General features: G+C 43.7%; 1 protein-coding gene across 1 annotated transcript; it reads right to left on the bottom strand.

Moving 5' to 3' along the window:
• Positions 1 to 2,456: 2,456 nt before the first annotated feature.
• On the bottom strand, positions 2,457 to 18,797 carry TRMT6 (tRNA methyltransferase 6 non-catalytic subunit). The gene is made up of 11 exons (XM_081906496.1): positions 18,582 to 18,797; positions 13,989 to 14,116; positions 12,988 to 13,097; positions 11,611 to 11,702; positions 11,431 to 11,514; positions 10,512 to 10,636; positions 8,291 to 8,649; positions 6,633 to 6,718; positions 5,559 to 5,661; positions 5,395 to 5,481; positions 2,457 to 3,479 (listed from the first exon to the last, which is right to left on the bottom strand). Exons 1-11 carry the CDS (start codon positions 18,689 to 18,691, stop codon positions 3,309 to 3,311), a joined length of 1,455 nt encoding a protein of 484 aa, XP_081762622.1. The 5' UTR covers positions 18,692 to 18,797; the 3' UTR covers positions 2,457 to 3,308.
• Between the last annotated feature and the right edge of the window lie 6,328 nt (positions 18,798 to 25,125).

Here is a 25,125-nt window from a genome sequence, read left to right as displayed (position 1 = left end):
AAAAGGGATGCGGGTGGCGCTGTGGGTTAAACCACAGAGCAAAGGACTTGCCGATCAGAAGGTCGGTGGTTCGAATCCCCGCGACGGGGTGAGCTCCCGTTGCTCGGTCCCTGCTTCTGCCAACCTAGCAGTTCAAAAGTGCCTCAAAGTGCAAGTAGATAAATAGGTACCACTCCAGCAGGAAGGTAAATGGCCTTTCCGTGCGCTGCTCTGGTTCGCCAGAAGCGGCTTAGTCATGCTGGCCACATGACCCGGAAGCTGTACGCCGGCTCCCTCGGCCAATAAAGCGAGATGAGCGCCGCAACCCCAGAGTCAGTCACGACTGGACCTAATGGTCAGGGGTCCGTTTACCTTTACGTTAAGTCACACCAGCAAACAGTGATGCCACAGCTACCCCCACCATACATTTAAAGTACATTTAACACACAGGGCTTCTCCTCCCAAAGAATTCTGGAAACTGTAGCTAAGGGCACTGGGAATTGTAGCTCCGTGAGGTGCGAACTACATTTTCTGGGATTCTTTGGGAGAAACCATGTGCTTCATAGGTATGTGGTGGATGTGACCTCAGAGTGAGGTTCTTTGAAGGGGTGATGTCAGCAAAGCAGGTGCAACAGCTAACCATATTACAATGGGGCAATGGCAAATGCTCATCCCTTGGAACCCGTTTTTGAGCCTGTTGAACCTCAAATTGTGCCTGTTTTTGAAGCACAAACATACCTAAAGGAAGCATGGTGTTGACATAACCCTAAAGGAGCGTCTCCACTCCCATCGTTCAGCCCAGACACTGAGGTCCAGCTCCGAGGGCCTACTGGCGGTTCCCTCCCTGCAAGAAGCAAAGTTGCAGGGAACCAGGCAGAGGGCCTTCTCGGTGGTGGCGCCCGGCCTGTGGAACGCCCTCCCACCAGATGCCAAGGAGATAACTACACAACTTTTAGAAGACATCTGAAGGGAGCCCTGCTTAGGGAGGTTTTTAATGTCTGATGTTTTCTGATGTGTTGGAATCTGCCAAGAGTGGCAGGGGCAACCCACCCAGATGGACTGGGAATAATAATAATAATAGAATAGGTTCTGTTTTGGTGCTTCTTATCATTCTAAATTATGTAAGTATTGCTAAGAATCTTTAAAAAACCCAATATATATAAACACTATCATGCCGTTTATGGGCTGTTTTCATTCATTCTCAGCATACACTTTTCAGAATCGTGGCCAATATGTCTGGTGTAAATATTTGTAATGTGGCTTTGGTTGTGCAATTTTCTCGTTTGGGTCAAATTTTCAAGGACGCCTCCTGCATAACGCTGACGGTCTGGAGGCGCTCTAGCGTAGCATGGAATTTGATGTGGATAGGGAAGCATATGTTTTTTTAAAAAATACTCTGAAAATGGAAATGGGGAGGAGAGTCAAAAGACAAAAAAGCAGGTAGGTCCACAAGTGATTTCTGACAGTTCACAAAAGGAGGCCCAGATGTTTTCCACAGCTGTCTACACGTTTATCAGCCGGCTTGCCATCATCCTGACTCCATGACTGCCACCTACTGTACATCAGTAATGCTGCTCCACTTAAAACTCATTCTGTGTTCTGAGCAGCAGTCAGTGGTCGAGTTGTATTCCGACAAGATCTGGAGGGCCTTATGCTATGCCATTTCTGGCAAACACATTACGTAATGGGGCTTAGGAGCCAACCTTAGTCAAACGTGATTTGCTTTGTTGCTATACACAGGAACATCTTGCTTGCTTGCTACATACCATGCCTAGCTGGGGTCTGTGCAGAAAGCCAGGGTGCTATGCACAATGGAAATGCAATGAAGGAGAAGGGGATTTGCTGTGGAAAATGGTGCCACTTCACACACTACCTGGCTTCATGCGAAGCAAGTTTTTCACTTTGGCCACCCAGTGGCTGTTGAGCCATAGGTTTTGCCGGAAAGTATCCAAAACACAAAGGGACGCAGGTGGCGCTGTGGGTTAAACCACAGAGCCTAGGACTTACCAATCAGAAGGTCGGCGGTTCAAATCCCCGCGACGGGGTGAACTCCCGTTGCTCGGTCCCCGCTCCTGCCAATCTACTAATTCGAAAGCACGTCAAAGTGCAAATAGATAAATAGGTACCACTCCGGCGGGAAGGTAAATGGCATTTCCGTGCGCTGCTCTGGTTCACCAGAAGCGGCTTAGTCATGCTGGCCACATGACGCGGAAGCTCCCTCGGCCAATAAAGCGAGATGAGCGCAATGCCCACGTATCAAGAACACGAAATCTTGCCATATTCCTTTAAGTATCAATTCACTGAGTTGGCAATGCACTGGAAGAAGCTACCAGAAGCTATTTTTGTCATCGCCCCCCCTAGCCTCTGAGGGCCTGGGGACCCTCCTAACTGTTATTTACTGTACTGATCCTCCAAAATAGGTACAGCTGGCTAAACATGTTTCCACCTTACCTATGTTTTCATGCTCAGAAGAAAACAACACATTCTTGTGTAAGAAACACCCCCCCTTTAGAATTTATTGAAATGCAGGTTTTCGGATCATAGACTTTACATAACCATATACAGTTATCACATGTTAAAAAGGCGAAGAGGGAAACCAGCTTTCTTTTTTTAAAAGTTACTTAGTAAGTGAAAATGAACTATTGCGTTGTTTCTACTCAGAGGAGAACCACTGAAATTAGTGGACCTCAGCTAGCCATGTCCATTAATTTCAATGGCTTTACTCAGTGTATGACTAACACCGGGTAGGTAAAAATGGTAAAACCCACAGTTACTCTAAAATGCATAAACATGATGATCCTTAGTTCTTGTATCCACAACAGATAAAAAACACACTTTTCTAGCTTCAATCTTGTTTCACCCATCCGTAGTGAAACTGCATGATTTTGTAATACCCATTTCACTTATTAGTAATAACATCTTGATTTCAAGGGCTTGAAATGAAAAAAATAATAATTTGGATTTTTAACCAACAACATAATATGCCGTGAGATTACAAATGAGGTGGTGGTATAAATAAGAGATTCAAATTCAAACAAAACTATGAAGGCAAACAAGACTGGAGTTTCAGTCAATTTTTGCAGCAGCTCCAGGAAGAGTGATTCTTATATCCTGAAGTCTTTCGCTGTTTGAACATTGTAATACTGTTTTAAAGCTATGGCGCTATCCATGAACGAGTTGGATAGGATTTGAATGCAGTCCCTTCTCTGGATAACCTTCTCTGCAACAGTTGGCAAATGCAAGACAAAGTACGTTTCTCTGTGCTCTTGAGCACAGGTAGTGAAAGAACATGAGGCTCATCTGGTGCCCTAAGAAAAACAAGTGCTTCTTCAAATGTCACGCTGCTCTTGAAGTTTACGTTTTTTAGATGTTGGCTCTTCATCTGTCTGTTCTGAGCAGTCCCCGGATTTTACACTCTCATTTATAACAGTGATGCCTGTCAAAAGGTACCCGCTGGCGCCGCTCATCATCAATTTGGGGTGACTCCGATCTGGCAAGACCTTTACAAAGAGCAAAAAAAATGGAACGCAATAATTGATTACGAGGAATAGTTTCAAGTAGCCGCACGATGTATTTTTTTCTGCAAGGTTTAAGTTCCAACTGAATTCAGATGGATATTTTCCGTATTTTTCGCTCTATAGGATGCACTTTTTCCCCTCCAAAAATTAAGAGGAAATGTGTGCGTGTCCTATGGAGGGAATGCAGGCTCCTTGGCTTCAGCGATAGCAATGCAAAGCCTCTGAAGCGCAGAGGGAGCGCTCCCTCCACACTCCGGAGGCTTTGCATTGCTTTCATTGAAGCCTGGAGAGCGAGAGGGGTCGGTGCGCACCGACCCCTCACTCTCCAGGCTTCTGGGATAGCCGCTTGAAGCCTTTGGAGCACAGCGGGAACTTGCGCTGTGCTCCGAAGGCTTCGGGTTCCTTTTGCTGAAGCCAGGAGAGCAATACTCTCCTGGCTTCAGCAGAGAGGGAGAGCTGCGCAGCGCCCTTTCAGCGAAACAGGAGGAGAAATGGAATGGGCTCCATTGCTCCTGTCGCTTCGCTGAAGGGGCGCTGAGCAGAGAGGGGGAGAATTGTTTTTTTCTTGTTCTCCTGCTCTAAAACAAGATGCGTCCTATGGTCAGGTGCGTCCTATAGAGCGAAAAATACGGCATACTATATCAAGCATGTCCAACAGGTCGATTGTGATCTGCTGGTCAATCTCGAAGGTGCCCTAGGTTGATTGCGAAGGTGTTCTCCCTAACCCCAAAAAAGCTCAACAACTGTGGCTTCGCCCCTCAAAATAAGCTCAACAACTCATGACAACGGGTAGATCACCGCCATTTTCTTTATACTGGGAATAGATCACAGCCTCTTGGGAGCTGCACGTGACTGTACTATATCATTTAACACCTACAAAGAAACACATCTGCCACGGTATTCCCACCCTAACACTTAAGTTTCACAAAATGGTCAGCGCCATTTTGGAAACGTGATGGGCTAGTTCATGCGTAATGCTAAGCCGTGGTTTAGTGCTACTCAGTGAACCAGAGCAGAGCACTGCCTTGTGTTTACTCCATTCCAAAGTCTCTCAGCATAGTGTTGTGTGTGAATCAGGAACTCTGGTTTAAAATCAAATAGCGGTCAGTCTCTAAACAAGTGAGCTTGGGGAAGCTGCATCATTTAACCACTGTTTTTTTTCAAAAACTAGGACCCCTGGTTTGCATGCTATGAAATATTCTGTCCATTCCTTGAAAGTGAAAGTAAACACAGACCAAAGTTATTATCTATCATGCTATTGGTCCAACACTGTAAAGCTCAGTTAACAGTTTTGCATTGGTGAAGAAAAACCCTGATGCCAGTGACCTGTTGATATTTATTTAGCACAAAACTAAAAGTTACTGTTGACTTAAACAGCGATTTGTGTATCTGCTCATACTCCCAATTACAGTGGTACCTCAGGTTACATATGCTTCAGGTTACATACGCTTCAGGTTACAGACTCCGCTAACCCAGAAATAGTGCTTCAGGTTAAGAACTTTGCTTCAGGATGAGAACAGAAATCATGCTCCGGCGGCGCGGCAGCAGCAGGAGGCCCCATTAGCTAAAGTGGTGCTTCAGGTTAAAAACAGTTTCAGGTTAAGAACGGACCTCCAGAACGAATAAAGTACTTAAACCGAGGTACCACTGTACTCAAGAACTGAAGGCAGCCTTGCAGTAACATGGTTACTTAGGCTAAAACAAACACTGAATTTTTGAGAGTGGTGCTAAGCTAAATGTTAGAATGCTTGCTTTCTCTATTTTATCCATTGGGCGGCTAAGATTGAGATGGAAGGAAAGAGCCAATAGATACAATTTTCTTTTTCACTTTTCTATACTAAACTTCCCATACACACCATCATAAGTATGGCAATACATATATACGTGCAATTCTTACCTGATAATTTCGTAACCACGTTTCAGAGAGTTTCAGATTAATGACACCCCCTTTTTCTCTCAGTTTCGTGTAGCATTCCACTAATGGCTAAGAGAAGAAAAACTGGTTAAACGAACTTGCTGAAAACTCAGAGGGATAATAAAAATAAAAGGTATTGGATTCACCTCTTTATATTGGCAGTAGACAACAAAAGGCCTTGAGGGAGCAACAAATTCTAATAAGGAGAGTAATAAAGGCGCCGGATGAAATCGACTGGCAACAATTAAACTGCAACAGAAAGTTGTACACAGGTTAGATCAAAAGATTGTTCATATTTGCCTGGGCAAACCAAGCTGAAATAAGGAAAGGCAATATCTGGCGAAGCATATTGTCCTTTTATTAATGTTGTTGTAGATGCAGGCTTTAGTGCCATGTTGAGTCAATATATTTCACTTTCAGAAGCATTTTGCCTACATGTGGAAATCTGCAAGTCACTCATACAGCCTGGAAGGAGCCGATAAAACTCAGGTAATTAAGTCCACTTCAGTAAATTTTTGAAGTTGCATTTTTACAGTAATAAAACGTAACATTTTATTTTTATTTTTATGTTTTACAAAGGAACATTTCTCCCCAAGCAAAACACATTTAATGCTCTGGTCCAGAGATCTCAAATATAAATTCTGTGAGTCAATATTTCATGTCAGCCTTCAATAAATCATCCTATTTCATTCCAGTTTTCCATAATTGTCAGCAAAGATTAGCAATCACTATGCTGGGACAGAAGATGAGGGGAAAAATTCAGAAATGAGTTTTAAAGTCATTTATGCATACATGATTTCGGTAGAACTGAACCGCTAAAGGAAATGAGAAATAATTCCTTTATATTTCTCAAATGAGAAATATCTCTTTTACTCTGGTTTCTTCCCATCTTTGATCCTCATTATGCCCATTCTACTTTGTGGTTTGTTCTGGCATCCTAAATCATCCTTGATAGGAAAGAGTTGAAGAATTGAGGAAAGAATTTAAAACGTCGTAAGAAGCTGCTGGAGCAATACCAGGTGAAGTTCAAAGAGCAAGATGAGCAATGCTAGGCACCGAAACCCAACTTACCACTGTGAACATCTAATATTCAGCCCACGCTTCGTATTGTAAGGAAAGACCCATTAGGCTTTGTTGGGTTCTTGCACACATTTAACTTGGGGAACAAAATAAGGCCCTTAATTTTCCAGGAATATTTAGCATTATGTGATCAAACTTACCCATCAGCATTTTTCTCTTTCAATAAACCTGCAGCTTCTATCAACTTTTTCTGCCTCTCCTCTTGTTTCTTTTGTTTGTCGTGTGTCTGGGAAGGAAAAAAAAAATAGCTGACAACCCATCTATTGGCTGCTTTGACCTTTAATGCCTACGTTCTTTAAATTTAAAGGGTTATTCAAACCAGAAGTGCTGTAGGAAGTAAGTTATGCTCCACTGTTTCCCTCCGGGGGCACTCTAAGTGGACCACCACTTGTAGATATCTTGCCCCTAAGCTCAAAATAATTTATATTAGGAGTGTGAAGATGAACCACTTCCCAAAAGCTTTGCAAGCTGCAAAGTGCATTAGGAGCACTTTGGAAAGACCCCACACTCTAATCCTAAATTCTGTTGAGCTAGCACAGAAAGGTTTAAGCTCTTTGTTTGACATACTCTACAGCTGACTTTGGGACGCGGGTGGCGCTGTGGGTTAAACCACAAACCCTAGGACTTGCCGATCAGAAGGTCAGTGGTTCGAATCCCCGCGACGGTGTGAGCTCCCATTGCTCGGTCCCTGCTCCTGCCAACCTAGCAGTTCGAAAGCACGTCAAAGTGCAAGTAGATAAATAGGTACCACTCCGGTGGGAAGGTAAACGGCGTTTCCGTGTGCTGCTCTGGTTCGCCAGAAGCGGCTTAGTCATGCTGGCCACGTGAGCTGGAAGCTGTACGCTGGCTCCCTCGGCCAATAAGGCGAGATGAGCACCACAACCCCAGAGTCGGCCACGAGTGGACCTAATGTTCAGGGGTCCCTTTACCTTTTTTTTACAGCTGACTTTATACCATAAAATCCACTGAAAGAATTGTAGATTTGGAAGGGACCCCACGGGCCACCTAAAAGATCACATTATTCTGGTGCTGTGCATAAGCATGGTGATTCTGAACCCTAGCAAGTGTAAATAAACTCAAAGGCATCGCAAAAAAAGTTTCGAGTTCTATCAAAAGACCCTGATGACTGACATGAGTCTCAAATGAAGAGAGCACAGTACAGTGGTACCTTGGTTCTCAAACGGTTTAGCTGATGAACAAATCGGCTCCTGAATGTTGAAAACCCAGAAGTAAGTGTTCCGATTTTCGAACGTTTTTTGGAAGCCGAATGTCTGACGCGGCTTCCGCTTGAGTGCAGGAAGCTCCTGCAGCCAATTGGAAGCCGCGTCTTGGTTTTCAAACCGTTTTGGGAGTCAAACGGACTTTTGGAATGGATTAAGTTTGAGAATCAAGGTTCCATTGTAACTATTCCACTAGTCACTGAAGCTATAGGGTGCCTCTGGGATGATGATAATAATAATAATAATAATAATAATAATAATTATTATTATTATTATTATTATTATTATTATTATTATTTATAGCCCGCCCATCTGGCCGGGTTTCCCCAGCCACTCTGGGCAGCTTCCAACAAAATATTAAAATACAATAGTCCTTCTGCTATTAAAAGCTTCCCTAAACAGAGTGAGAAATGTTTTAAGGTTTCAAGTGACTGTAAATCACTCTGGAAGTTGCTAAACTCATGGGTGGGACATCAAATCTTTCAAATAAATGAAGGATGAACACCACTTAGATTAATTCCAAAATGGCAACATTTCCTTGACGACAGTGTCTAAAAGTTAAGTCAGTAGATTCTTACTGTTCCCTTTGCTTTACTGTCTTCAAATGCGTCGCCCTCCGTTGGAATGTCCATTATTTCTTGTTCTTCAGGCTGACTGTCTTCCGCAGCTATCTCAGCACTGCATTCTGTGTCTGCTTCTTGGACGGAAACTGGTTTGTCATCCACCGAGCCATTGCTTTCTTCGGCCACTGCTGTATTCTCTTCAGACTCTAAAGGCAGTTTCTTTAAAGAAAACGTACCGGAGAGAAGACTGTCCACTTTGCTGAGAGGGAAATCATACAGGGTTTGGAAGAAGGACTCTGGAAACCCAAAGCAGCTTGTGGCTGCTCTAACAGGTCCTCCTCCTCCTGGGTACATCTGAATAATGGATCCATAACCTGCAAGGATGGACCAGAGTCGTTACAACAAACATGGATGCTCAGATCCTGCACTGGGAGAGGATACATACCTGTGGATGCTTATCAGAAAATGACTTGTATGAATATAAACACCAGCATGAGAAACGCGTCGCAGAAGTTTCACATTACATCAATTCAAACAATTGCTGCTCCAGGCAGGGGCATTCAGTTTTGCGCATTCAGTTTTAAATCAAGTATAATGAGGACCCAAGCAACTTTGGGGTAATTACACCAAAGGAAGGTTAGATTCCGGATACGTGCATCAAATGGCTGCCTGCTCCACCCTGCCATATAGCAAACCTGCTTTGAAGTTGAATTCCAAAAGCAGTTTGACAGAGGCACCTGACGTGACCAGGAAGAGACTTTATTCTTATTTTAAATTAAAAAGCCACTGAAAAGGCCCAAGCAGGCACATCTAAAGCAGCTCATTAGATACCGGTTAAATATTCACCAGAGACCAACCCCCAGCAGTAAATAACATGAGATAATGAAAAAATAGAAGTTCTAAAATTTCCCTTCACTCGCTTACGCCAAAGAGGTTGTCAAGACAAAATTAAACAGCAGATGGTGGGGAGGAGAGTTTGTGTTCTCCGACAACTCATATTTTTATAAATTTTTTGAGCTTTACATTTTGGTAGAAATGTCATTGTCAGGCTTGAGGAATTCTCTCCCCCTTGACACCATGGGGGTGTCAAGAAGCAGGGAAGAAACAAGAAAGCTCTTGCTTGTGACTTATTCAGTCATTAACGGTAGCATACAAATAATTCAGTCCTTCCTCCATGATGGAGTTGCTCACTGTGGCTCCTCCCCCTTCCCTCTTTCCCAACAGCACCTGACCCTACGGTGGCCCCCGGTGGTCAAATGCCTCTGCGTCCATTGCTCTTGCACCCTTAGCGAACGTCGCGTTCTAGGGGACGGCGGATCCAGTTTTTTCTCAACCTATGGGTCCCCAGATGTTGTTGAACTACAACTCCCATCACCCCTAGCTAACAAGGCCAGAGCTCAGGGATGATGGGAGTTGTAGTCCAACAACATCTGGGGACCCACAGGTGGAGAACCACTGAGATTCTATGCTGCCTAATGAAGTGTTCACTGGCTGCTCTGTCTCCCTCATTGCTTCTCCTAACTCTGCATAACTTGGCCATTCGCCTGTCTCTGACTTGTTATCTCCCTCATAAGGTAAAGGTAAAGGGACTCCTGACCATTAGGTCCAGTCGTGGCCGACTCTGAGGTTGCGGCGCTCATCTCGCTTTATTGGACATGCTTTCGAACTGCTAGGTTGGCAGGAGCAGGGACCAAGCAATGGGAGCTCACCCCGTCGCGGGGATTCGAACCGCCAACCTTCTGATCGGCAAGTCCTAGGCTCTGTGGTTTAACCCACAGCGCCACCCGCTCCCTCATAGTTCGGCTGTAATTCAACACGGCCTCCCTCTTCCCTGTCAGCTAGAGGAGAAGGGGCTGGAGACCTCCACCACTCCCCCCTCCTCTTCATTCCAGTCCCTGACACTTTTTTGTAAGAGTGATTTTTGAGCTTGAACTCCGGCGGTTCTCAACCTGCTGGTCTCCAGATGTTGTTGGACTACAACTCCCATTATCCCTGAGCTCTGGCCTTGCTAGCTAGGGGTGATGGGAGTTGTAGTTCAACAACATCTGGGGACCCACAGGTTGAGAAAGGCTGCCTTAGACCTAAAGATGCTATAAGACTCGTGTTTTCAAAAAAGGTCAAATAAATATGCTACCGAAGAAGCAGGACTATGTGAATGTTCCACATTCCCATTAAAAAAACAAAACACAAGAGCACCACCACAAAGTTCTGCCTACAGGGAGCTTGCTATTCTTACCTCCCATTCGCTCCATTATAGCACCTAGGACCAATCCAGCACAGGTTTCCATTACAATCATCTTATTGCCAGCACGGACGTTTCCCCAAGTCAGCATCTGGGCTAAAGTATCGTATCGCAGATAGCTGAGAAAGGAAAAACAACATTCACTTTATTATCAGCACATGACAACAACAACAACTTTATTAATTGTATGCACCCCATCATTACCATCTTCAACAACAACAACTTTATTAATTGTATGCACCCCATCATCACCATCTTCAACAACAACAACTTTATTAATTGTATGCACCCCATTATCACCATCTTCAACAACAACAACAACTTTATTAATTGTATGCACCCCATCATCACCACCATCATCAACAACAACTTTATTAATTGTATGCACTCCATCATCATCAACAACAACAACTTTATTAATTGTATGCACCCCATCTGACTGGGTTGCCCCAGCCACTCTGGATGGCTCCCAGCAGAATATTAAAAACACGATAAAACCCAAACTTCGAAGTTGCTATCAATCCATGATTCTGCTCTTGAATTAGCTCCTTTATGTTAGAAATACAAAAAGCTAGAGAAGGAATTGGCAAGTTAAGGATATGCTGACTAAATGTTATAGGAAAATATATAGGAGAACTGTAGAGCAGGATTGGGCAGGGTGAAGGCCCACCCACTCAGTGTTACGTGGTTGCCAACAGGGTAATACTTGATTATAGTAATAATAAATAATAATAAATTTTTATTTATACCCTGCCCTTCCCGGTTTAAAAACCGGACTCAGGGCGGCTAACAGCAAATATAAAACATTGATTAAAATGCGACTTTAAAACAGCATAAAATACAACATAAAATGCAGCATCAATATCAATAAAATTCAAAAATTCAGGGGTCATTGAAATAAATTGAGTCTTACTTTATTTTCCCTGGTTCCCTTCCATAGTACATTGTTGACAGAATACGTGTTGATGGCTTTACGATTGTAATAACCGCCTCATATCTGTAAGGAAAGCACAGCAATCATGTTTTAAACTTTAAGCACAGATAATTTGTGAGCCACAATATACTGCTCCTGGCTTTCTAATTTGCAACTTACTTTTTTTTCTTTTTCTTGATGTATTTATGCTGGGCAAATTCCGTCTTGTCTCTGAATGTGGTGCTGTTCTCTATCAATTGTTGAACTATTTCCTTTAAGAGAGAAGTGTGTCAGCATTGTCTCCCTACGTTATACTTACTTGAAAAAGAAAGTTTTCACATTTAAACCAGAGTACACAAGCAACTTCTAATGAAAGTAAGCACTTTTGGTTGTTTACCGGTTTTGGGTAGCATATACAGGTGAAACTCGGGAAATTAGAATATCGTGGAAAAGTTCATTTATTTCAGTAATTCAACTTAAAAGGTGAAACTACTATATGAGATAGACTCATGACATGCAAAGCGAGATATGTCCAATATTGATCTATTTGCAATCCTTATTTTGCTGATTTCATTTAATATTCTAATTTTCTGAGATTGTTTATTTGGGGTTTTCATCAGCTGTACACCATGATCATCACAATTGTAACAAATAAAGGCTTGACATATCCGGATTTTCACTCTTTGAAATATGGCAACCCTAATATAACACCGGACGCAGGTGGCGCTGTGGGTTAAACCACAGAGCCTAGGACTTGCCGATCAGAAGGTCGGCGGTTCGAATCCCCGTGACGGGGTGAGCTCCTGTTGCTCAGTCCCTGCTTCTGCCAACCTAGCAGTTTGAAAGCACGTCAAAGTGCAAGTAGATAAATAGGTACCACTCCGGCGGGAAGGTAAACAGCATTTCCGTGTGCTGCTCTGGTTCGCCAGAAGTGGCTTAGTCATGCTGGCCACATGACCCGGAAGCTACCGTATTTTTCGCTCTATAAGACGCACCAGACCACAAGACTCACCTAGTTTTTGGAGGAGGAAAACAAGAAAAAAAATATTCTGAATCTCAGAAGCCAGAACAGCAAGAGGGATGGCTGCGCAGTGAAAGCAGCCATTCCTCTTGCTGTTCTGGCTTCTGGGATAGCTGCGCAGCCTGCATTTGCTCCATAAGACGCACACACATTTCCCCTTACTTTTTAGGAGGGAAAAAGTGAGTTATAGAGCAAAAAATACGGTAAATAATAATACTAATTATAATGGCACAGAGGTGCACTGATGGGAGAGGAATCGTGCCAATGCTGTTTTTACATTAGAATGCATCTTCTTTAGCTACAGTGCCTAGAAATATGGTTTTCAAACGTGTGTCTTTAAAGGTGGGGAAGCAATGCTGTGTATGTGGGGAAAGGCAGAAGTTACTTTTAGATTCCAGCCTCGTGACACAACTCTACATGGCTGCCGTCAACCTCAGAATGCATCAGATAAAGCAAACCGTCTAGCGTTGTATCTCACAGTGAGAAGAGTGTGCTGGATAACCAAGGGAGAAGGATGAGTCACAATTGTTAGTTACCTGTCCTTTAATGCCTTTATCCTTCAAAGCCTTTATATCGTCGTGAGTCAGTTTTTGAGACTTTCCGTCATCAACTATATTACGATTATCGGCACCTGCTTCTTTGGTTTCTGAAAACAAAGGCACATATAAAATGGTGAAATATCAGCGGAGAACCGTGCAGAACAATAGTCTTATTAGAGCTATTTTTAAAGCCATAAAAGCTGGGGTTCCAAAACTGGCAGCCACAGTTTCCTAGCTGGGACAAAACAGGAAACTATGGTTAGTTAAGAGTCTTCTTGCTTCACATCATAAAGGGAAAAGATTCAGGTCCAAGATATCTTGGCTTATTAGGATGAATTATTCCCATTGCAGTAAGGTCGTTCAGTTCTCCAAGTCGGAGCCTGTGACTTGGAAAATGCTGGGCCACTGTGTTGCAGATATTACCTCCAGACAGACAGTTCCCAAGCGTTCATAATCTTTTATCAGACAACTAGTTTACTTCCACCTGACTATTTCAGCTTGAAGTGTAGCTGGACTGATGCCTCCCCCTCACTTTTGCCTAACAGCAGAGTTGAATCAATGCTGACTCTATACAGTGGTACTTTGGGTTACAGACGCTTCAGGTTACAGATGCTTCAGGTTACAGACTCTGCCAACCCAGAAATAGTACCTTGGGTTAAGTACTTTGCCTCAGGATGAGAACAGAAATCGCACAGTGGTGGCGTGGTGGCAGCGGGAGGCCCCATTAGCTAAAGTGGTACCTCAGGTTAAGAACAGTTTCAGGTTAAGAACGGACCTCCAGAACAAATTAAGTTCTTAACCCGAGGTACCACTGTACTATACAAATGTTAAAAAGAAAACAAAATAGCCCTCTCTGAAAGCTTAACATTTAATCCAAGCAGATAACCTCTGCCCTCACCCTGGCAAAGGCTACACATTGGTCAGATGTGCCAAAACTATTACACAGAACTGTACATACAATTTTTATGCCACAAAACTATCTGCTGGTTTTCTCTTACCTGTGGCAGCCTCTTGCACCCTGTTCTTTGGCTGAAGGGTCCCGCCGCTGGTCACTTCAAACGTTGTTCCATAGATATGCCCAATAGCATTATCCAGACAGAACCACTGTTTTTCAAATACGATTTTCCTAAGAGGAAACAAATGATTTGGGATAGGAACCTCCAAAAGCAATCAAAAACTAAGTAGACGTGACATGCAACACACTCAAGTCCAGATTAAAATTTACCGTATTTTTCTGTGTATAAGACGATACAGTGGTACCTCAGGTTACATACGCTTCAGGTTACAGACTCTGTTAACCCAGAAATATTACCTCGGGTTAAGTACTTTGCTTCAGGATGAGAACAGAAATTGTGCTCTGGCGGCGTGGCAACAGCGGGAGGCCCCATTAGCTAAAGTGGTGCTTCAGGTTAAGAACAGTTTCAGGTTAATAACGGACCTCCGGAATGACTTAACCAGAGGTACCACTGTATTTTATTATTAGAAATAATAGGCAAAATCTGTGGGTCCCCTTATACACCGATAGCAGAGAGGGTACGAGTGATTGGTGTCAGTGATTGGTGTCAGCAGGCAGCATGAGACTGGCAGTGGTGATTGGTTGCTCTGTCAAGGCCTGCTGCTGTTTGGCTGCGACTGTGGCAATTGGGCGGCAAAGTTCTTAACCCGAGGTACTATTTCTGGGTTAGCGGAGTCTGTAACCTGAAGCGTCTGTAACCTGAAGCGTATGTAACCCGAGGTACCACTGTACTGGTGCATATTGGAGAGCTGTCATACACCACAGGACTTCCACTACTAGTAGACACAACTTGTACAATTGAGAATAAAGCTTCTATTGGTATTGGCACTTTTTTAAAAGAAGAATTTCTCTTTTTAGAAATACAGTGGTACCTCAGGTTAAGTACTTACAGTGGTGCCTCGCAAGACAAAAAGAATCCGTTCTGCGAGTCTCTTCGTCTAGCAGTTTTTTCGTCTTGCGAAGCAAGCCCATTGACGGCTTAGCGGATTAGCGCTATTAGCGGCTTAGAAAAAGGGGGGGAAAGGAAAAAACCCCCGCAGGAACTCGCAAGACATTTTCGACTTGCGAAGCAAGCCCATAGGAAATTTGTTTTGTGAAGCACCTCCAAAACGGAAAACTCTTTCGTCTAGCGAGTTTTCCGTCTTGCAAGGCATTCGTCTTGCGGGGCACCACTGTAATTCGTTCCGGAGGTCCGTTCTTAACCTGAAACTGTTCTTAACCTGGCCTGCTTTTTCTATGATAACTGCTGGCAGATGTTGACATGCACCACCATCAGGAAATGAGCACACAAATAAACCACGGGTGCTACGGCTGATGTTATTAGGTGGCCCCACAATACTGTTGCCAGAAAATATACAACCGGGGGGGTGGGGGGGGTGGAAAAAAGGTGGCATGTAGGTTTGCTTTAGAGGTTCCCTTTCTCTGTTGCATGGCCTGTAGCTGCTAGCTAGAGTGGAGCTCTAAAACCCAGGGGAAAGAAATGGATGAAATTTAAAGACTATTTAGCTAAATATGCTAAGATAACTAAAATAGAAATACTTGCAAGTACCAGATTGGCTTAGGATTTAAATACGTGATGTTATAAAATAATATGTTTAAGGTTAATATGAAAAGGAAGAAAGAAGTTAAATTGCTAAGTAATTCTCATTAGAAATTAGTTTTGGAAAACTCTTACAATGATATACAGTACATTGAAATTCATCCAGGGGGATTTGAGGAAGTCACTTAACGGTAATGATACAATGGGCCAGAGATCTTGGTTATAATATTCAGTTTGAGGACTGGGAAAAACTGTGGAATGAGAATTTAAGATTTACTGCATGTACGGTACTCAAAGAAAACATTATGAAAATGTTTTACAGATGGTATATAACACCGGTAAAATTATCAAAAATGTATAAGTCATGTAATAAGTGTTGGAAATGTAAAGAAAAAGAAGGTACGTTTTATCATATGTGGTGGGAATGTAAGAAAGTGAAGGGCTTCTGGGAGATGATCTATAACGAAATGAAAAAGATGTTAAAATATACATTTGTAAAGAAACCAGAGACCTTTCTTTTAGGAATTACAGGGAATGAAATTAGAAGAAGAGACTGTAAACTTTTTCAATATGCAGTCACAGCAGCAAGAATTCTACTGGTCCAGAAATGGAAACAAGAGGAAATACCGACATTAGAAAAATGGAGACTGAAGCTGACTGACTATGCAGAATTGGACAGACTAACCGGGAAAATTAGATATCTTCGAGACCAAAAGTTCATCGAGGACTGTGGGAAATTTGTTGAGTATCTGAAAAGAATATGTGATGTGCAAACAACACTGGTGGGATTTCAAGAAGCACTGTGAAAGTCGAGATATATTGTTAAAAAGAAATAGGAGTGGGAGGGAAGTTTAATGGCAATATAAACAGAGGAATGCGTAAATTGAGAAGTAAATATGGATGATTGTCAGAGAAGCCGAAGGAAGTCCAAAAAGAACCAAATTTGTGAAAACCTGACAGAATTGTATATTTGTGTTGGAAAATAATAAACTTATTTATAAAAAAAGAAAAGAAAAGAGGAAGTCACTTAACAATGTTAATAATAGTGGAATAATTAAAGATAGCATTTATGTTTGTTTGTTTATAAATTCGGAAAATCAATAATTTTTTTGGAAAAAATAAAATAAAAATAAAACCCAGGGGAAACGCAATGCCGGACAAGCCTGGGACTCTTAGACCTCAGGGTGGCAAGTTCATGCCCCAGGTTGGGCAAAAGATTCCTGTGTGGCAGGGGGTCCCTGGGGACCCTCCCAAACAACTCCTGCTTGGCAGGGGGTTGGTCTAGATCAGGGGTCAGCAAATTTTTTCAGGAGGGGGCTGGTCCACTGTCCCTCAGACCTTGTCGGGGGCCAGACTACATTTTGAAGGGAGAAATAATGAAAGAATTCCCATGCCCCATAAATAACCCAGAGATGCATTTTAAATAAAAGCACACATTCTACTCATGTAAAAACACACCAATTCCCGGACCATCTGTGGGCCGGATTTCGAAGGCAATTGGACTGGATCCGGCCCCCAGGCCTTAGTTTGCCTACCCATGGTCTAGAATCTAGATGACCCATGGGACCCCTCTCAAGGAAATCCTGCATGGCGGGGGTTGGCCTAGATGACACTATAAAAGGTAAAGGGACCCCTGACCATTAGGTCCAGTTGTGGCTGACTCTGGGGTTGCAGCGCTCATCTCGCTTTACTGGCAGAGGGTGTCGGCGTACAGCTTCCGGGTCATGTGGCCAGCATGACTAAGCTGCTTCTGGTGAACCAGAGCAGCGCACGGAAACGCCGTTTACCTTCCCGCTAGAGTGGTACCTATTTATCTACTTGCACTTTGACATGCTTTCGAACTGCTAGGTTGGCAGGAGCCCCATGGTCCCCCCCCAAGACTCTGGCGTGGCAGGGGGCTGGCCTAGATGACCCCATGGTCCCCCCCCAAGACTCCTGTGTGGCAGGGGGCTGGCCTAGATGACCCCATGGTCCCCCCCCAAGACTCCTGTCCTGAGTGGCTGGAGGTTGGCCTAGATGACCCCATGGTTCCCCCCCCAAAGACTCCTGCATGGCAGGGGGTTGGCCTAGATGACCCCATGGTCCCCCCCAAAGACTCCTGCGTGGCAGGGGGCTGGCCTAGATGACCCCATGGTTCCCCCCCCCAAAGACTCCTGCGTGGCAGGGGGTTGGCCTAGATGACCCCATGGTCCCCCCAAAGACCCCTGTCCTGAGTGGCTGGGGGTTGGCCTAGATGACATGGTCCCCCCCAAGACTCCTGCATGGCAGGGGGTTGGCCTAGATGACCCCATCGTTCCCCCCCCAAAGACTCCTGCATGGCAGGGGGTTGGCCTAGATGACCCCATGGTTCCCCCCCAAAGACTCCTGCATGGCAGGGGGGTTGGCCTAGATGACCCCATGGTCCCCCAAAGACTCCTGCGTGGCAGGGGGGCTGGCCTAGATGACCCCATGGCCCCCCAAAGACTCCTGCGTGGCAGGGGGGCTGGCCTAGATGACCCCATGGTCCCCCCCAAGACTCTTGTCCTGAGTGGCTGGGGGTTGGCCTAGATGACATGGTCCCCCCCAAGACTCCTGCATGGCAGGGGGTTGGCCTAGATGACCCCATGGTTCCCCCCCCCAAAGACTCCTGCATGGCAGGGGGTTGGCCTAGATGACCCCATGCCCCCCCAAGACTCCTGCGTGGCAGGGGGTTGGCCTAGATGACCCCATGGTTCCCCCCCCCAGACTCCTGTCCTGAGTGGCTGGGGTTGGCCTAGATGACCCCATGGTTCCCCCCCCAAAGACTCCTGCGTGGCAGGGGGGTTGGTCTAGATGACCCCATGGTCCCCCCCAAGACTCCTGAGTGGCAGGGGGTTGGCCTAGATGACCCCATGGTCCCCCCAAAGACCCCTGTCCTGAGTGGCTGGGGGTTGGCCTAGATGACCCCCGGGTGCCCCTCCACCCCCCATCCCGTGATTTCGCAGCCTCCGGAGGTGCCCCCGCCTCCCCACGTGTTTCAAGCGAGAGAGGGTCTCGGGGGGACCCCGCCGGCCTCACCTCCGCCTGGCCACCGCCACCGCCTTGAAGACCTCGTCGCGCTTGAGGACGGCGAAGTCCCCCTCGCGGATCACGCCGGGGGGCGAAGCCGGCTCCGGACTCCCCTCCATGGCCACGCAAGACACGCCTCCCGCCTGCCTGCCTTCCGCCCCAAATCGGCCAAGGCGCCGGAACGGAAGCGGGAGCCTCGCCTCGCTGTTTCCAATGAGGAAGCAGCGCGTCTCCGAAACGGGGGCGAGGAAAGAAGGCGCATCGGCAGAGCTCCTCCTCTCGCAAACCCGGGGAGGGAGTCTCCAAGGCGAGCTCCCGTTTCAAATGCCCTGAAAATCTGCAGTAACAGCAATTCTGTTCCTAGCTATGGGCGTCGCGTGTATTTTATGCAATGAAAATGGGCATCACGTGTATTTTGTGCAATGAAAATGGAACAAGATGGAAGGAGGGCGCGGAGAGGGTGTGCGCCTAAACGGCGCTTAGCTCTTTTATTTTTTAGTTGCTCTTTTGTTAATGCTGCTCTTTTGTTGTTGTTTAGTCGTGTCCGACTCTTTGTGATAATAATAATAATAATAATAATAATAATAATAATAATAATAATAATGATGATGATGATGATGATGGCGGGGCCTCCCTAGCCACTCTGGGCGGCTTCCAATAAAACACTAAAATACAATAACCTATCAAACATTAAAAGCTTCCCTAAACAGGGCTGCCTTCAGATGCCTTCTAAAAGTTTGGTAGTTATTTTTCTCTTTGACATCTGGTGGGAGGGCGTTCCACAGGGCAGGTGCCACTACTGAGAAGGCCCTCTGCCTGGTTCCCTGTAACTTGGCTTTTTGCAGCGAGGAAACCGCCAGAAGGCCCTTGGTGCTGGACCTCAGTGTCCGGGTAGAATGATGGAGGTGGAGACGCTCCTTCAGGTATACTGGACCGAGGCTGTTTAGGGCTTTAAAAGTCAACACCAACACTTTGAATTGTGCTCGGAAACGTACTGGGATTCCATGGACCAGAGCACGCCAGGCACTCCTGTCTTCCACTGCCTCCCGCAGTTTGGTCAAACTCATGCTGGTAGCTAGCTTCAAGAACACTGTCCAACCATCTCGTACTCTGTCGTCCCCTTCTCCTTGTGCCCTCCATCTTTCCCAACATCAGGGTCTTTTCCAGGGAGTCTTCTCTTCTCATGAGGTGGCCAAAGTATTGAAGCCTCAGTTTCAGGATCTGTCCTTCCAGTGAGCACTCAGGGCTGATTTCCTTCAGAATGGAGAGGTTTGATCTTCTTGCAGTCCATGGGACTCTCCAGAGTCTCCTCCAGCACCATAATTCAAAAGCATCAATTCTTCGGCGATCAGCCTTCTTTATAGTCCAGCTCTCACTTCCATACATCACTACTGGGAAAACCATGGCTTGAACTATACGGACCTTTGTTGGCAAGGTGATGTCTCTGCTGTCTAGGTTTGTCATTGCTTTATGAAACTATATGAAAATGATGTATAGATGGTATATAACAAGTGAAGTTAGAAAAAAATATACAAAACCGGTTCAAATTTGTGTTGGAAATGTAACGAAAAAGAAGGGACTTTTTACCATATGTGGTGAGATTGTAGTAAAATTAAAAATGTTTGGGAAATGATATACAATGAGTTGAAGAAAATGTTCCAACTAACATTTGTAAAAAAGCCTGAAGCCTTTTTGTTAGGAGTTGCAGGAAAAGACCTGCCAAGGAAATTAAAAAAACATTTTCATGTATTTGACAACGGCAAGAATCTTAATAGCACAAGGATGGAAGAATGAGGAAATCCCGACTAAAGAACTGTGGCAAGAGAAATTGATGGGATTATGCAGAATTGGTGAAATTGACACATAATTGACAAGGATAACTGACTTTAAAGAAGAATGGGAACCTTTTACAAAGTATTTAAAGAAGTAACAAAATGAACTGGACTCCTTGGCAAGTTTTGAATAAACACAAATTTTCTATTGGTAACATATAGATAAATTGAGGATCTTTACAATTTTATAACATGTGCTGAGAAACCAAGAGGAGCTGAGGGAAGTCTGGGGTGGGGGAGTTGGAGGGTGGGTTTTTTTTGGGGGGGAGGGAAAAATGGGGGGTGTGTGGATAATGTATTTTTGATAAATTGTTATGTTGAAATCCCTAATAAAAAATATTTTTGAAAAAAAATATTTGTGGGGCATAGGAATTCGTTCATTATTATTTTTTTCAAAATATTGTCCAGCCCCCCACAAGGTCTGAGGGACAGCGGACCGGCCCCGTGCTGAAAAAGTGTGCTGACCCCTTTCCTAAATCTAGCCAAGAAACCCTGTGTTGTAAAAGGTTGCCCCCATGGCATGCGGTACGGGGCACGCACACATTTTTAAAATGTCCCGCCAATGCCAGTGCAACCCATTTCTTGCAAACCCTGCAATTTGGGTTTTCTTTTTTAAGCGTACAACGAACCACGCCAAGTAGGAATAGGACTTAAGAAAAGAGTAGCAAGTCCCCCATCTCTTTGCTTCTGCAGTTTCCCCTCCCCTCGCCTGATTTCTGGGTTACAGAAGCTTCAGGTTACAGATTCCGCTAACCCAGAAATAGTACCTCGGTTCAAAAGATCTTTGTTTCATTTGTTTAATTTTCCATTCCACCTCTTGATTTATCAATTTCGAATATTGTGCCTGGAAAAACTTCACTTCTCTCAACACTTCCTTCGATTTAGGCCTGGATCTCAGTTTTTTCTCTCCTTCTCTTATTTTCTCCAAAATCTTCTCCTTCTTTTCATTCCAGAGCCTTTTTTTGATCGTGTTCTGCTGTATTAGAAACCCTCTCATAACTGCTTTACTTGCGTCCCAGATTGTTCTTTTTTCCACGGTTGTCTTTAAATTTATTTCAAAATAATCCTTTAAAGCTTTTTGGGCCTTCTTAACAATCTCCTGATCTCTTAACAAAGCGTCATTCATTTTCCATCTGAAAGATCCGGTTGTGTTTAATCTCAGTTCCATTCTCAAAGCATTGTGGTCGGAGCAGGTTTTTGGGCAGATTTCCACTTTTCTAGTCTTAGGTGCCAGTCCTCTAGTTATCCATATTTGGTCGATTCGCGTCCATGTCATGTGAGCCTCAGAAAAGAAAGTGTGGGAAGCTGCTGGCTTGGCAGTTGAAAAAGAGACAAAAGCTTAATACAGTTACAAATCTAGAGATTGAAGGGAGAATGGTTCAGAAACCTGAGGAAATTAGAAAGTGCTTCCAGAGATACTTCAGAGAACTTTATTCACAAAGGCCACAAAAAGATTCGGAGGTGGATCAATTTCTCATAACTAATGGATTACAAAGAATACCTCAGGAAATGAGAGCAACCCTGAACTGTAACATTACGCTCCAAGAAATTGAATGCGCCATTCAGAATCTTCAATTAGGCAAGTCTCCAGGACCAGATGGACTCACTTCCAAATACTATAAGGTATTGAAGGACTCTTTGATACAACCACTGTTGGAAGTTTGCAATCAGATTATGGAGGGGAGGAAGGCACCGGAAACGTGGAAAGAAGCTTTCATCACGTTGATACCAAAATTAGAAACTGAAAAAACTCAACTTAAAAACTACCGTCCTATCTCACTCCTAAATGTGGATTACAAAATCTTTGCAGACATTTTGGCAAGTAGATTTAAGAAAGTATTAAATGAAGTGATTCATAAGGACCAAGCAGGCTTTCTCCCTGGTAGGCATTTATTTGACAACACAAGAAACATCATTGACATTTTGGAATTTTTACAGACAAATTCAAATACAAGAGCGGTGTTGATCTTTATCGATGCGGAGAAAGCCTTTGACAACATTTATTGGATGTTTATGAAGAAAAATTTGGAAAGGATGGGAGTAGGGCGGGGGTTTGAAAATGGAATAGAAGCAATTTATTCAGAACAAAAAGCTAAATTGATAGTGAACAACGTGGTGACAGAGGAGTTCAAAATTGAAAAAGGGACACGACAGGGGTGCCCTCTGTCTCCTCTGTTGTTTATCTCAGTCCTGGAGGTGCTATTGAACAAGATTAGAAATGACCGGTTGGCACAGGGAATTGTGGTCGGAGAGAAACAATATAAATTGAAAGCATTTGCAGATGATTTGGTATTAACACTACAGGAGCCAACCTCTAGCACTAAAAGAGCGTTAGAATTAATTTCTGACTTTGGTCGGGTGGCGGGATTCAAGCTGAATAAACAAAAAACTAAAGTTCTAGCAAAAAATTTGACAACTATTGAAATAGAGGAGTTCAGAAAAGAAACGGAATTAAATGTGGTTAAAAAAGTAAAGTATTTAGGGGTGCACTTGACTTCCAAAAATTTGAATTTGTTTAAGGACAATTATGAGAAATGTTGGTCAGAGATCAAAAGAGACTTGGAAACATGGTCAAGACTGAAACTTTCCTTGTTGGGTAGAATAGCTGCTATAAAGATGAATGTATTGCCGAAAATGCTATTTTTGTTTCAGGCCCTCCAGATCGTGGACAAGGTGGAATGTTTTGGAAAATGGCAGAGGGATATTTCTAAATTTGTCTGGCAGGGCAAAAAGCCCCGAATTAAGTTTAAAATATTAACGGATGCGAAAGAAAGAGGGGGGTTTGCCCTGCCGGACTTGAGGTTATATTATGAATCTGCAGCCCTCTGCTGGTTGAAAGATTGGATTTTATTGGAGAACACCGATGTCCTCGACCTGGAAGGATTTGATAATGCTTTTGGGTGGCATGCATATTTGTGGTATGACAAGGTTAAAGTTCATAGATCATTCAAAAACCATATTGTCAGAAGGGCAATTTTTATGGTCTGGTCAAAATATAAAGACTTATTGGAGAGTAAAACTCCGAGGTGGCTCTCACCGATGGAGGCCAAAGCACGGAAAAGACTCAATATGGAGGCCCACTGGCCTAAATATTGGGAAATAATTGAAAAAATTGGAGATAATTGGAGGTTGCAGAGTATGGATAAGTTAAAAAACAAGGTGCGAGATTGGTTACATTATGCTCAAATTCAGGAAGTTTTTAAAGCGGACAAAAAAGTGGGTTTCCAGGAGGAAAAGTCGAAATTAGAGACAGAGCTGCTTGAGCCAAAATCTAAGTTAATTTCGAGAATGTACAACTTGTTGCTTAAATGGAATACACAGGATGAGATTGTTAAATCCTCCATGATAAAGTGGGCGCAGGATTTGGGGCACAACATTATGTTTGAAGACTGGGAAAGGTTATGGAACACCAGAATGAAATTTACGGCATGTAGTGCCCTGAAGGAAAATATTATGAAAATGACATACCGGTGGTACATGACCCCAGTCAAGCTTGCAAAGATATATCACCTGTCTGACAACAAATGTTGGAAATGTAAAGAGGAGGAAGGGACATTCTTACACCTCTGGTGGACCTGCCCGAAGGTGAAGGCCTTCTGGGAGATGATACATAATGAACTAAAAAAGGTACTTAGATTTACCTTACCCAAGAAACCGGAGGCCTTCCTCCTGGGCATGGTAGACCAGAGGGTGACCAAGAAAGATAGAATTTTCTTTATGTACGCTACTACAGCAGCAAGGATCCTGATGGCAAAGCATTGGAAGACACAAAATTTACCCACATTGGAAGAATGGCAGACGCAGCTGATGGATTATATGGAACTGGCTGAAATGACTGGCAGAATCCGAGACTCGGGAGAAGAAGAAACGGAGGAAGTTTGGGAAAAATTTAAGGACTATTTGAAAAGGCATTATAAGTTGTATGAATGTTAAAAAATGCTCCTTTTTAGGAAATTATAGCTTCAGCATCGGTTAATTTTTTGAATTGGAAAATAAGGAACAACAAGACAGAAGTGGTGTAATGAAATAATTTTATTGTGTTGAAACTAAAACAATGGATTTGGATCGAAATGACTAGAGACCAGATATCACGATAAAATGGAAGATATATTATTATGTTTAAAATAAGTTAACAATTTGCAGATGTTTTAAATTTACAGAGAATGCAGTGTTCGGAAGATGGGGGGAGTCCACTAGATCTATGGAAATAAGTGTTTGGAAGTTGGATTTTGTATATTATAAACTTAATAAAAATTATATTAAAAAAAAAAAAAACAGAAATAGTACCTCGGGTTAAGAACTTTGCTTCAGGATGAGAACAGAAATCGCATGGTGGCAGCAGGAGGCCCCATCAGCTAAAGTGGTGCTTCAGGTTAAGAACAGTTTCAGGTTACGAACGGACCTTCGGAACGAATTAAGTACGTAACCAGAGGTACCACTGTATATGCAGTTATGAACATTTATTTTATATATAAGACCTTAATTTTTTTTATTTCACTAGCCAAGAAACCCTGTTTGGTAAAAGCTTGCACCCATGGCATGCGGTACATGGGGCACGCACACATTATAGAAATTTCTTGCAAACCGTGCAATTTGGGTTTTCTTTTTTAAGCGAAGTACAACGAACCATGCCAAATAGGAATAGGACTTAAGAAAAGTGACCAGGGAGAAGAGTCGGTAGAAGAAGATTGGAAGAAATTTAAAAACTATTTACAGAAACA

The sequence above is a fragment of the Podarcis melisellensis genome (assembly GCF_964234715.1).
Source record: "Podarcis melisellensis genome assembly, chromosome: 3".
NCBI lineage: Eukaryota > Metazoa > Chordata > Lepidosauria > Squamata > Lacertidae > Podarcis > Podarcis melisellensis.
Note: the sequence above shows the minus strand (reverse complement) of the source record. Positions and strands in the feature narration are given on the sequence as shown.

What these genes read in the sequence shown, in the direction of transcription:
- TRMT6 (XM_081906496.1), bottom strand. Translation starts at nt 18,691, where the DNA reads ATGGAGGGGAGTCCGGAGCCGGCTTCGCCCCCCGGCGTGATCCGCGAG. An exon ending in AAAGAGAAAAATGCTGATGG is followed by an intron (nt 5,662 to 6,632) that starts GTAAGTTTGATC and finishes TTTCTGTTGCAG; the next exon opens with TTTAATTGTTGCCAGTCGAT. An exon ending in CGTGGTTACGAAATTATCAG is followed by an intron (nt 3,480 to 5,394) that starts GTAAGAATTGCA and finishes CTCTTTGTAAAG; the next exon opens with GTCTTGCCAGATCGGAGTCA.